The sequence below is a fragment of the Bison bison genome, unplaced genomic scaffold (assembly GCF_000754665.1).
Source record: "Bison bison bison isolate TAMUID 2011002044 unplaced genomic scaffold, Bison_UMD1.0 scf7180017864349, whole genome shotgun sequence".
Taxonomy (NCBI): Eukaryota; Metazoa; Chordata; class Mammalia; order Artiodactyla; family Bovidae; genus Bison; species Bison bison.
In genome coordinates, this window is record NW_011494921.1 from 189016 (window position 1) to 201180 (window position 12165).

The 12165-nt window shown below is 41.7% G+C and overlaps 1 protein-coding gene across 1 annotated transcript in view; it reads right to left on the minus strand.

Annotated features, from left to right (window-relative positions):
• Positions 1-206: 206 nt before the first annotated feature.
• SERPINB2 (serpin peptidase inhibitor, clade B (ovalbumin), member 2) overlaps positions 207-12165 on the minus strand; it is a 17835-nt gene continuing 5876 nt past the window's right edge. The window contains exons 3-8 of the mRNA XM_010854729.1: positions 9276-9395; positions 7509-7637; positions 6751-6868; positions 2760-2902; positions 1926-2090; positions 207-1386 (exon numbers count right to left, since the gene is read on the minus strand). Of these exons, the coding sequence (XP_010853031.1) occupies positions 982-1386; positions 1926-2090; positions 2760-2902; positions 6751-6868; positions 7509-7637; positions 9276-9395 (1080 nt within the window). The 3' untranslated portion in view covers positions 207-981. The remainder of the gene's footprint in view (positions 1387-1925; positions 2091-2759; positions 2903-6750; positions 6869-7508; positions 7638-9275; positions 9396-12165) is intronic.

The following is a 12165-nucleotide window of genomic DNA, read 5'->3' on the forward strand; positions in this document are numbered from 1 at the left end:
TGCTGTGAGAAAGCAGTTCTAATCAATTTTTCACACAACTCCATTCCACCCCAACACTGGGGCCCCTTGCAAAGCAGTTGTTTATTCCCTTGGGTCTCTTATTCTGTTTACTTGGTTCTCACAAATGAGCTGTGATGCCTGATTTCTGAGAAACAAGATAACCAGATCTTATAATCTAAAGACCTAATATAATGTGAACAAACAAATGGTTTGTGAAAATAGGTTTATTTTCTATATTTTTGCAACCTTATGTAAGTTACAGCCACGTGTATGGGATACATAATGCTAGAAATGCACACAATATACATTTCCCTGTTGTTCAATGCTTTCTTCTAGGTTTCTATTACAAAAGGGCATGGAAGGCCACCTACTATCCTTAATTATAAGAACAAATACATATGCCTGCATGCTTAGCCACTAAGTCGTGTCTCACTTGTTGCAACCCCATGGACTGTAGCCTACTAGGCTCCTCTGTCCATGGCATTCTCCAGGCAAGAAAACTGAAGTGGGTAGCCATTCCCTTCTCCAGGGGATCTTCCCGACCCAGGGATCGAACTCAGGTATCCTGCATTGCAGGTGGATTCTTCACCCTCTGAGCCACCAGGGAAGCCCACAAATATATATATTTCCTTAGAAAGAAAAATAAGTGATAACTGGCTTCAGTAGACAGTGACCATAATTTTAAAAAAAAGTATATAAAACAATAAATAATACAGTAAAAGTTAATGCTATAAAATAAACTGAGAGTAAGAAAGAGCTTAATGACATATCATCCCATTTTAGGAGGCCAAATGATTAATGGCAGGGGGCGGGTAATGTTATGTTTGACAGATGTCACGCTATGTCTGTTTCTAGTTAGTGTGTAATAGAAGTTCAGAAAAGCAGAAACATGCAGAGGTCTCTAAAGATTTGGCACTTGCAGAAATCCTGAGGCTTATACCTCATATTATAAATTCCTGTGCAGAAACGGAAACTTTCAATTTAGGGTGATGCAAATCTACCCCAAAAGAGAATGCTCTTGGTTATCTTGTGCACAATAAAGAAGAGGAAAGGATGGTCTGCCACGAACTGCGGACCTCCGTGGCCTGTTCTCCCTGTTACGATGGCCCCAGTGCCGGCAGCAGCCTCAGTGCCCTCCTCGTTCACATCCACAGAAGCTTGATGAAACACTTCAGACAGAAACAGGTCATTCTTTTCTGACATGCCTGAGAAATTGGCTCGGCCTTGGCTGAAGGCATTGCCCATGCCCATGCCCGTGAGAATGGTCTTGAGTCCATAACGCTCTTCCAGTTTGAACCTGGGGATGTACACCTCCACGTCATCCTCACCCGTGGTGTCCTCGCTGAGCCACTTGCTGAGTTTGTCAGGGGTGATTTCACTCTCCAGCTGTGAACCCAAAACATAAAACCACTGAGTGCTTAGCAGAGAAAGACAACAACCTCTAATGCTGGCAACCAATGACTTTACTACATTAAAGTAAAGTAGGTGATATTAAAATTTAATAGGTAAAAATTTTCCAAGAAGATAGCATATACGAGATGTGTTTAAGGCTTCTGAATTACTGGGAAACCTGGCACAATTTGTCTCAAACAAGTTCACATATTCAAACTGCACACCATTTCCTCAGATGTGGGCATGTGCAAGGGCTTCCCAGGTGACTCAGTGATAAAAAAAAATCCACCTGCCAATGCAGGAGACGTGGGTTTGATCCTTGGGTCAGGAAGATCCCCTGGAGAGGAAATGGCTACCTGCTCCAGTAATCTTGCCTGGGAAATCCCAGGGACAGAGGAGTATGGCGGGCTGAAGTCCAGGGGGTCTCAAAGAGTCGGACGTGATTTAGCAACTAAATAGCAACAGCAGCAGCAGACATGTGCAAAGGTGAGTTTAGCCCCAGCGTTTAAAACAACGGAAGTTGGAATTCTTACCAACTCCAAGCCCGTAGAGGATTCAGCAATTCCATCTGGAAGCAGCAGGAACATACTGACCTCTCCAGCATATGGGAGTTCTAGAATCTGGACCTTCAGGTCTGCTATGTATCCAATGTTTAGCTTTTCATGCAGGAACATCATCTCTACTGATTTGTGCTGAGTCTAAAGTAATTAAAAAGTAAAATATGAAAGTTGATAGTAAGATGTCAAAAGATTTACAATCAGACACAAAAGAGAATGGGTTCTTCTTTCATGCTAAAGAAATAGATTTTTTAATTAAAAATTTGTTTTGAAATTTGTCAAAAACATCAAAATATATTTTAAAAAATAAAAATTTATTATTTGTATACTCTCACAGTGATTCTGATCTATTTTGTTTTTTCAAGATTATGTCCATTAGTAATAAGATGGACAATTATAATTAAATACTAAAACATTTGTTCAGGACCTACTAGGGGTCAAGTACTCTGCAAAATCTCTTTGAATCTTTACAACAACATTTTGAGTTGGATATTATCATCCTAGTTTCACAGATCAAAAAAAGGAGTATATGAACCACAACTAACATCATAGTTGGTACAGCCTACATATGAGTCCAAGATTGTGTAATTATAAAGCCCATGGTCTTTACCATTACTCATATGACCTCTCAGAAAATTACTAAGTGCTATTCAGTAACCTGAAAAAGTCAATCAACTATCCAGTGTGTATAACTTATAACTATTAATAGAAAATCATATCAATGAGTGGTCCCAATTTTTCTTTTTCTATTTTGTCAAAGACCCTAAAATATATATTAAGATAATCTGTTTTATTTTCATTGTCTCATACCGAGTTCACATGGAAAGGATAAAGCCCCTTTAGTTTCTTCTGAAATGGAGTCTTCCATTTTCCTTTGAAGTAGATAGCATTCACCAGGACCATCTTGGTGTCTGCATCAACAGAACCTTCAGGTAACAAGTTTGGGATTTTGCCTACAGAAAATATGATATATGCTTATGTTTCATGATTAACAATTATGAAGTCATTATGATTTCTTGAATCTTTTGAGTCAACATCAAGCTTAGCATCCACATTTATCAAACTCTGCAGAGATGTTGATATTCACATTCAAATTTTTCTCTTAATTTATTTAAAACATAAGTAAAACTTTTTCAGTTTTGCAAAATTCAAAAGCAAATGAAGAAGTAATGTAATTAAGATTTAGAATTGCTATTAGACTTGGGAAAAAAATTTTAAGTTTCTTTTAATTTTTTTTTCTTTGTGCTGCATGCAGGATCTTATTCCTCTGACCAGAAACTGAACCTGCGTCCCTTGCTTTGAGAGCACAGAGTCTTAACCCCTGGACTGCCAGAGAAGTCCCAGAAAGTTTTTAATTCCTTTTATACTGTTTTCTCAAAGTTATATAGTTATATGAAGTTAGTTCATTCAGATGGGAGTGAAAAAGAGACTCAAGGAATATAATGGGCTTCCCTAGTGGCTCAGATAGTAAAGAATCTGCCAGCAATGCAGAAGACCCGAGTTCAGTCCCTGGATGGTGAAGATCCCTTGGAGAAGAGAATTGCAACCCACTCCAGTATTCTTGCCTGCAGAATTTCATGGGCAGAGGAGCCTGGCCAGCTACAGTCCATGGGATCACAAAGAGTCGGGCACGACTGAGCGACTGACTCTACCAAGGCATTTAATAGTGCATTTCCCTGTGTGTCAGTAGGCCCTTCTAGGTCTGGTCTAGACAGCCCATAGGTCTAACTCATTGATTCATCCAAACACAGTGTTTTGGAAGTTGTGCTGCACCTATATCAGGAATAGCACAGATTCATGAAGTAATAAAGGAAAAATTGTCCTGGGGGTGGGGCGGGCTTAGAATATTGGAAGAGACATTCTAAATCATTCAGGAAAGAAAGTGCGGTGAGTTCTATTAAGAGAGCTGAATAATGCAGAGAACTGTAACAACACAGAGAAGGGAATGAATGACTGAGTCCAAGAAAGTTCCCAGAAGTGATAATATCTGAGTGTGTGGTTTTTTTTTAAGTTGGTTTAAGAAACAGCCCATTTATAGTGAATACCTGCTCTGCAATATTTCAACCACATTATTCTATTTACTCCTCACAACCATTCCAATAAGGGAGTATTACTAGTGTCATTTTACACAAATAGGAAATCAACCTTGAATATTCGCTGGAAGGACTGATACTGAAGCTGAAGCTCCAATACTTTGGCCACCTGCTGGGAAGAGTCAACTCATTGGAAAAGACCCTGATGCTGGAAAGACTGAGAGCAAGAGGAGAAGGCAGCAACAGAGGATGAGATGGTTCTATGGCATCACTGACTCAATGGGCATGAGTCTGAGTAATCTGCAGGAGATAGTGAGGGACAGGGAAGCCTGGCTTGCTGCAGTTCATGGGGCGGCAAAGAGTTTGACGTGACTTAGCAACTGAACAGCAACACAAACGGACACCGTAGTGAGATCTTAGTAATCCTTCCAAGGTCACAGTGCTTGGGAGCTGCTCAGAACTCCACTGTCTTCCATTTCTGCTGACAGATACAGGACTGAAGCAAAAAGGTCACTGTAGTCTGACCAGTTTCAGTACAGTTATTCAATATCTTCATTCAGTATGCTTGCTATGCTATGCTAAGTCACTTCAGTTGTGTCCAACTCTGTGCGACCCCATAGACGGCAGCCCACCAGGCTTCCCTGTCCCTGGGATTCTCCAGGCAAGAACACTGGAGTGGGTTACCATTTCCTTCCCCGATGCATGAAAGTGAAAAGTGAAAGTGAAGTCACTCAGTTGTGTCCGACCCTCAGCAACCCCATGGACTGCAGCCTTCCAGGCTCCTCCATCCATGGGATTTTCCAGGCAAGAGTACTGGAGTGGGGTGCCAGTGCCTTCTCCGTCATTCAGTATAACCCCTAGCAATTAAAACTCCTGGTTACCACTTGGAAATCTACTGGGACTTTAACTTTGTGACACATAATATTTGATCATAACAAGGAAAAAAGAAAATTTTCTCAAATTACTATAAAAATTGGTAAAACAATCAGTCTAAATGACTATTTGGCATTTTTGCAGTTTCACTGATTGATTTATAGCCATTCACCACAAATGCTTAGAAAGAAGAGAAATTCTTGCTGTTCTTAAAAAAGCAAAGCTTTCATGCATCTCTTTGATTTTGCAATCTGCTTTGACTTTCATTTTTGTTAAATCTTCACTTTCTCTGCTTCCTTTTTGTCAGTGGTACATCAATCTTTCAGAGCAGTAATTTAAAAACCTAGAAATGAAGAACTAAAGTAGGCCAACTGTTTTTAGAGGAACAATAATTCTTTTTTCAATTCTACAGAACTTAATACAAGTGCTTTTTCTATTATGGTAGCTAAGAAACGAGGACAGCGCACTATGGTTTGAAATAATGTTTTAAACACAGGAGGCAGGGACTTCCCTAGTAGTCCAGTGGCTCAGATTCCATGCTGCCAACGCTGGGGGGCCCAGGTTCAATCCCTGGTCAGGAAACTAGATTTCACATGCCACAACTGTGACCCAACACAGCCAAATAAAAATGTATTTGCTGCTGCTGCTGGTAAGTCACTTCAGTCGTGTCCGACTCTGTGAGACCCCAGAGACGGCAGCCCACCAGGCTCCACAGTCCCTGGGATTCTCCAGACAAGAACACTGGAGTGGGTTGCCATTTCCTTCTTCAATGCATGCAAGTGAAAAGTGAAAGTGAAGTTGCTCAGTCGTGTCTGACTCCTAGCGATCCCACAGACTGCAGCCCACCAGGCTCCTCCATCCATGGGATTTTCCAGGCAAGAGTACTGGAGTGGGGTGCCATCGCCTTCTCCAAAAATGTATTTAAAAGTAAATAAATAAGCATAGGAGATACGTGAAAATATGTTTTCTGCATTAAGTTATCAAACTCTTTAAACGTTAATTTGAAGAATTCCAGAATTAGACTAAGGCTCAGAAGAAGAGGAAACCCCAGCTGCACCAGGAACAGATAGTGGGATCTTGGATGAGGCAGTTAGAAACTGAGGACACGCGTAATACAGGTAGAAGTAGCTTAGATGGTTAACGGGAGATGAAGAAGGGACTGAAAGAACTGGACAGCATACTGACTCTGGATGGTGAAACAGAAGAAAGAGCTAAACTTTTGTGATCCCTCCTTTTTCCATTGCCCATATTCTCACATTACTCAGTTGAATATTGTTCCTTTTTTCTTTGTTTTTGTTTGCAGTGAACATAAAGTCACAATTATTTCAATACTGATATTTCCTAAATTAGAAAAGATCTGCCTCTTCTTATATTCTATTCAGTAATAATCCGAACCAGATTACTGAATATATATCTTCTATTAGTAGACTTTGATTATTTTTTTCTCACTTGCTGCTGCTAAGTCGCTTCAGTTGTGTCTGACTCTGTGCAACCCCACAGACGGCAGCCCCACCAGGCTCCCCGGTCCCTGGGATTCTCCAGGCAAGAACACTGGAGTGGGCTGCCATTTCCTTCTCCAATGCATGAAAGAGAAAACTGAAAGTGAAGTCACTCAGTCGTGTCTGACTCTTCGAGACCCCATGGACTCCAGCCCACCAAGCTCCCTCGTCCATGGGATTTTCCAGGCAAGAGTACTGGAGTGGGGTGCCATTGCCTTCTCCGTTTTTCTCACTTAAAACACCACAAAGCTCAACAAGAATCAGGTTACATTAGCCAAAATAACTAAGATTAGGAGTAAGTGCTAAGTTCAAGGATTTTAAACGCACACACACACACACACACACATCAGAGTTTTCTACGTGGAAAGAAGAGCAGAAACTATTTCTTTGTTTTACCTTTGGTCTGAGTCTTGACCCAGGAATTAATCTGTTTTCTGGCATCTTCTGCACATTCTAGGAAGTCCACTGCCTGCGGTTCTGTAGAGTAATATCTCTTGGAGAGTTGCATGTATTCCTTTAAAGCGAAAAAACAGTGACAAGATTACTTAGAATATACACACAACAAGTGAAAGTGAAAGTGTTAGCTGCTCAGTTGTGTCCAACTCTTTGTGACCCCGTGGACTGTAGCCCGTTAGGCTCCTCTGTCCATGGAAATCTCCAGCCAAGAATACTGGAGTGGGCTGCCATGCCCTCCTCCGGGATATCCAACCATCTGTGGTGTATTTGTAAATTACAGGTTTCCTGTCAAGACTGGGGAGCCTGAAGCAGGGTACAGGGGAGGTTGGCTGGGAGCTGATTATGTGCTCTCTTGACGCCCCCAATCCAGTCCCGACTGCCTTTGTTCTCCTGCATACTTTGCGCAATGAACATTGAATGGAGACGGAGAGGCTGGGCGTGGGGTTAGTGGTTCTGGGAGCACGTGTGCGCACCTCCTGACTTGTGACTTTCCATGTGGGGTTTTTACAGTAGAAATAGGAAACACCCACAGAGGGAACACAAGCATGCCTGTGTTGGATCGTGTCCCATGGCCTCGGGGAGCCTTGCGAGCCTGAGTGGAATTCTCACCCTCTGGGAATGAATCAGAGAAAACAGCTTTGAAAGTGATCTTCCTGCAAGTTTGGGACCCTGCCATTTAGATCGCAGGTTTAACTCACTTCCTTGAATCTTGCAGATTTCTCTCCAAACAGTTTATTGGCACTTTCCAATAAATACTCCCCCATGGACGCGTTGATAGTGTTGCTGAGAGAATGGAAGGATGAATGGATTACCCCCGCAGCTTGTGCCTTAAAAGGAAAGGAGAGATTCAATTTATATAACTCAGGACTTCTAAACAAGATATTTCTTAAGCAATAGTATTTTTTCTAGGATATCAATAAAATGCTGTATTACAATATACTTTTTTTTTCTGGCACTTTAGAGGTAACTCAGGAAATAATTTTGATATGGATATAGTACATTAAAACTTATCAGATAATTTTTGACTTGTTTCAGATTTTTCTCTGCCCATAGGATTGGATTTATCTGTAACAGAACTGAGATCCTAGAAAAAGTCAGGCTCCTTTGATACTTACCTAAGCTATAGTCTCTAAGCAATTTTTATTATATTAAAATGTTACCTTAGAAATGTTCTTTTAAAAGTTTATATAACTTCTACAAGTCCTTTGGCATAATTAAGGGGTTGTCTGTGCAATGGAATCTGGAGTTTAGAAAACATAAAATCGAGGGGAATTCCAATCCCCAACCTGAAGTTTGCGAGCATGATGACAGACACAGGGCTTAGTCACAGCAGTGGCTGGGTGAAGCTGAGGTCAGAGCCCTGAAGATGGACCATCAGCTGTCCACTCAGGCCTGGCAGAATCGCCTTTTGAAGAGGCCCTCTCATCATCTTGAGTCTGTAATTCCCTGAGTGACAGAGAGATGGAGCATCAGCATCCCTAAGAAGGAACCTGTGAGAGGACCTAAATCAGAGTGTGATTGTGGAAGTTATTTACCAGTAGGAGCCCATCTACACCAGGCTCTTATAATGTAGCTGAATAGTGTTTAAGGAAGTGGAATACTGGGAAAATATACTAACTTGAGATTGACTAGATGAATGGATGGTAGATAGATAGAGAGTAGATGATGATCACAATAATGATCATAAATAGGTGGATAGATTGGTGTTGTTCTTTTGTTAATAATGATGATGATAGATCCACAGATAGGGAGAGAGAAGGAAGATAGATAGATAGTAGATGATGATGATAATGATGACAGTAGGTAGATAGATAGATAGATGTGTGCTTGTGATCAGTTGCTCAGTTGGGTCCAACTCTTTGTGACTCTTTGAACTGTAATCCGCCAAGCTTCTCTGTCCATGGGATTTTTCAGGCAAGAATACTGGAGTGGGTTGCCATTTCCTCTCCAGGGAATCATCTTATCCAGGGATTGAACCTGCGTCTCCTGCATTGCAGGCAGATTATTTACCACTGAGCCATTGGGGAAGCCCTAGATAGATAGGGAGAGAGGAGATAAAGGATACATGAAGGTCAGTGACCTCTTCTGAAGTCACCAGGCCTGGCCACCTCCATTCCTCAATTACTTGTCACCCCTTACTCTGGAAATCTGCATTCACACATCTGTATAGTAGGAGTCTCTACCGTGGCTTTAGAATGAATTATACATACCCAACTAATGGCAGAGTAATGTGACAGAATTTACAAACAGTCTTGACCTGGAAGTCATAAAGCATGGATTCTACCCCAGGTCTGCCCTTCCCTATGAGAGTGACTGTAAGATATTTACTCAAGGACTGTGAGTCTTAATTTTCTTCCTATGAAAGGTGGAAGTTGTACTAGGTTCCTTCCCTAATATTGTGACTTTAAGACAAGAAGTTTCTGGAAACAAAATACAAAAGAACTAGGAATGGATGAGTCAGATACCTGCAAAATAGCATCAGGATAGGTGCCCCTCTGGATCTGCTGTGAGAAATTACAACTGCTGAGGCTCCGTGGGGTCACTGGGGTGCCTCTGTGGACTCCAACTTGGTTAAACTGAAGCACCTACAATTGGAATTCGAGAAAATTTGGTACATTTTTCTGCTGCATTATTTAACTTTTAAACCAATGGCTGTCAAGTACCTCCTAGTGGTCCTACGTCAAGTTCCCTGCCTTTGTGTCTGGGCACAAAGCACAGATGCTCTTCAAGTGTAATATGTGTCAGTCCATGAAATTCCCTTCATGGGAATTAGCATGAGTTATTTTATACTAATTCAAATACTGGCCATTTTGACCAAAAAAAATATAATGAGATGATTTATAATCTTTTAATTAAATTATCTAAATTATCACCCAACTCATAAACTTCCTTGAAAACATCCCAGTATTTTGAAGGAAGTAATAAGGCTAACGCCTGACCCTGTATCTCTCTGTTCAGTGGCCTTACACATTATATCCTTCTAGACTGTTAACCATTAGCAGCCACTGCTAGCTTAAGCACAAAAACAGGGTGCTCAGTATTACCGAGGATCACCTAAAACATCTGCACATACATTATCTACACATAAAGAAATCCCTCACTTCTGTCCATGTTGGGGGAAGATGGCAGGGGTCAGATGACAATATGAATTCCTTTTTTAAATATTTATTTGCATCTATGTATTTATTTAGCTGCCCATGGTCTTAGTTGCGGCAGGCAGCATCTTTAGTTGCGGCATGCAGGGTCTTTAGTTTCCACATGTTCCCCGACCAGGGATCAGATCCAGGTCCCCTTGTGTTGGGAGCACAGAGTCTTAGCCACTGGACCACCAAGACATCCCAATGTGAATTTCTTTATGTTGTAAGTGGCAGGTCCAGCTAACAGTGAAACTGGCAGGTGCAGACTGGCCCAGGAAGGTGCCTCAAGCCCCCTCCCCCAGTACAGTAGATTCCTCCACCTGACCCTGACACCCACCCACCCCCATCTCCAGCATCCTTTCGGTCCCAGCGCCATGGGGCCCCAGGCAGGGAGGAACTTATTGGTAAAGCATTGATGGTGGAGGCTCTGCCAAGGAAGGGAAGGCAACCTTGCCCAGCAGATGGTGGATTTCTAGGCTAGAAGGAGAGGTGTTAGGATTTCTGGGGTCTTTCTCTGCTCTTCAGATCATATATTATAAGTTCCTACCTAATACTCTCTGAAAAGCAGCCTGACTGACACTGTAAAAGGGAGGAATACTTTGTGTAAGAGCTTCTCTGGTTGTCCTACCTTTTAAGGAAGTTGACCCATAAGCTGGGGTCTCTGGGCAGCACTGAAGCCCACTCGAGTCATGGCAAGAGTCCTTGCAGGTGTGAGGTGTGTGTCATGGTCCTGAGCCAGGCTGAGGCAGGCACCCTGCCCAGAGAGCTGGCCTGGCCCAGGCCGGTCTGTGGCCTTATCCTAAAGATAAGAGCTGGGTAAAAATACTCCTGCAAATCTCACATTGCCTGTACTCTGAAAGAGAGTATCTATTTATTCTATTTGCTCCTTTTTCCCCTGCAACCATTCCAGCCTTACCAGCTATACCAGTTCCCAAATGTGGGCAGCCTCTTCCTGCCCTGATTTTCTCATCTGTAAAGTTAATATGGTAATCAGAGCACCTACCTCACAGGATTTTGTATTCTGTGGATAAATTCATAAAACATTCTCAGCAAGGTGCCTGGCTGGGGTTTTGTAAGTATCAGCTATGAAAACAATTGGTTCTACCACATGCCTCTCCTGTTAACTCTAATCTTCATACTCATCTTGCCCAATACACATTTTCATTTACATTTTAAAAATAAGAAAGTTACTACTAGACTCTTTTGAGTTATCAAATGGTGTTCGAGAGGTCTGCAACTATTGTACAAAATATGTGGTTAACAATCCGCATTCAGAGAAGGCAATGGCACCCCACTCCAGTACTCTTGCCTAGAAAATCCCGTGGACGGAGGAGCCTGGTAGGCTGCAGTCCATGGGGTCGGGAAGAGTTGGACATGACTGAAGCAACTTAGCAGCAGCAGCAGCAGCAGCAACAACAATCTGGATTATGTATGATCCAATTAATATAGTTTATAGGTACAGAATGTCTCCCATCCAAGTACTAACCAGGCCCAGCCCTGCTTAGCTTCCAAGATTGGGAGGGTTCAGGGTGGTATAGCCATAGACCATACAGAATTCCTTTGAGGAAGAAGAAGATACTCTAAAATTAGACTGTGGTGATGGCTGCACAATTCTTGTGAATATACTAAGAACTACTGAATTGTAAACTTTAAATGGGTGAATTTTATGAAATGTAAACTATATCTCAACAAAGTTGTTCTTATAAAATGAAAAATAAGAAAGCTGAGGCTCAGAGTGTTTAAATGTCTTCATTTACACACCTAGTAAGTGGCAGAACCACCAACCAAGGACAGGCAGGTCTGTCCCCAAAGTCCAGGCTTCCATGTCCAAACTAAAAAGCATCTCCTCTTTTTTTTGGTAGAGAATTAAGCCAATTTGCCTTTGAATTTTAAAATCTTCCCATGTGGCAGAGTTACAAGAAAACTGTATATAAAATTCTTGTCCCACGTGCAAAAAATACTTTCCAAACACAGAAAAGCTGTGTTGTACCATGAGTGACCAATAAGTTATTTTCCTCTGGTAGCAAAATCAAGATTTTCTCTTTAGCACCTAGAGCATGGCGTCTATCCTCAAAAAAAAAAGAAAAAAGAAAAAATTGCTTCTGATTCTTTTACATTAAAAAAATGGAGACTTCCCTGGTGGTCCAGTGGTTAAGACTCCATGCTTCCAGTGCAGGGGGAAGGGAATTAACAGTCCTCATGCCACACAGCATGGCCA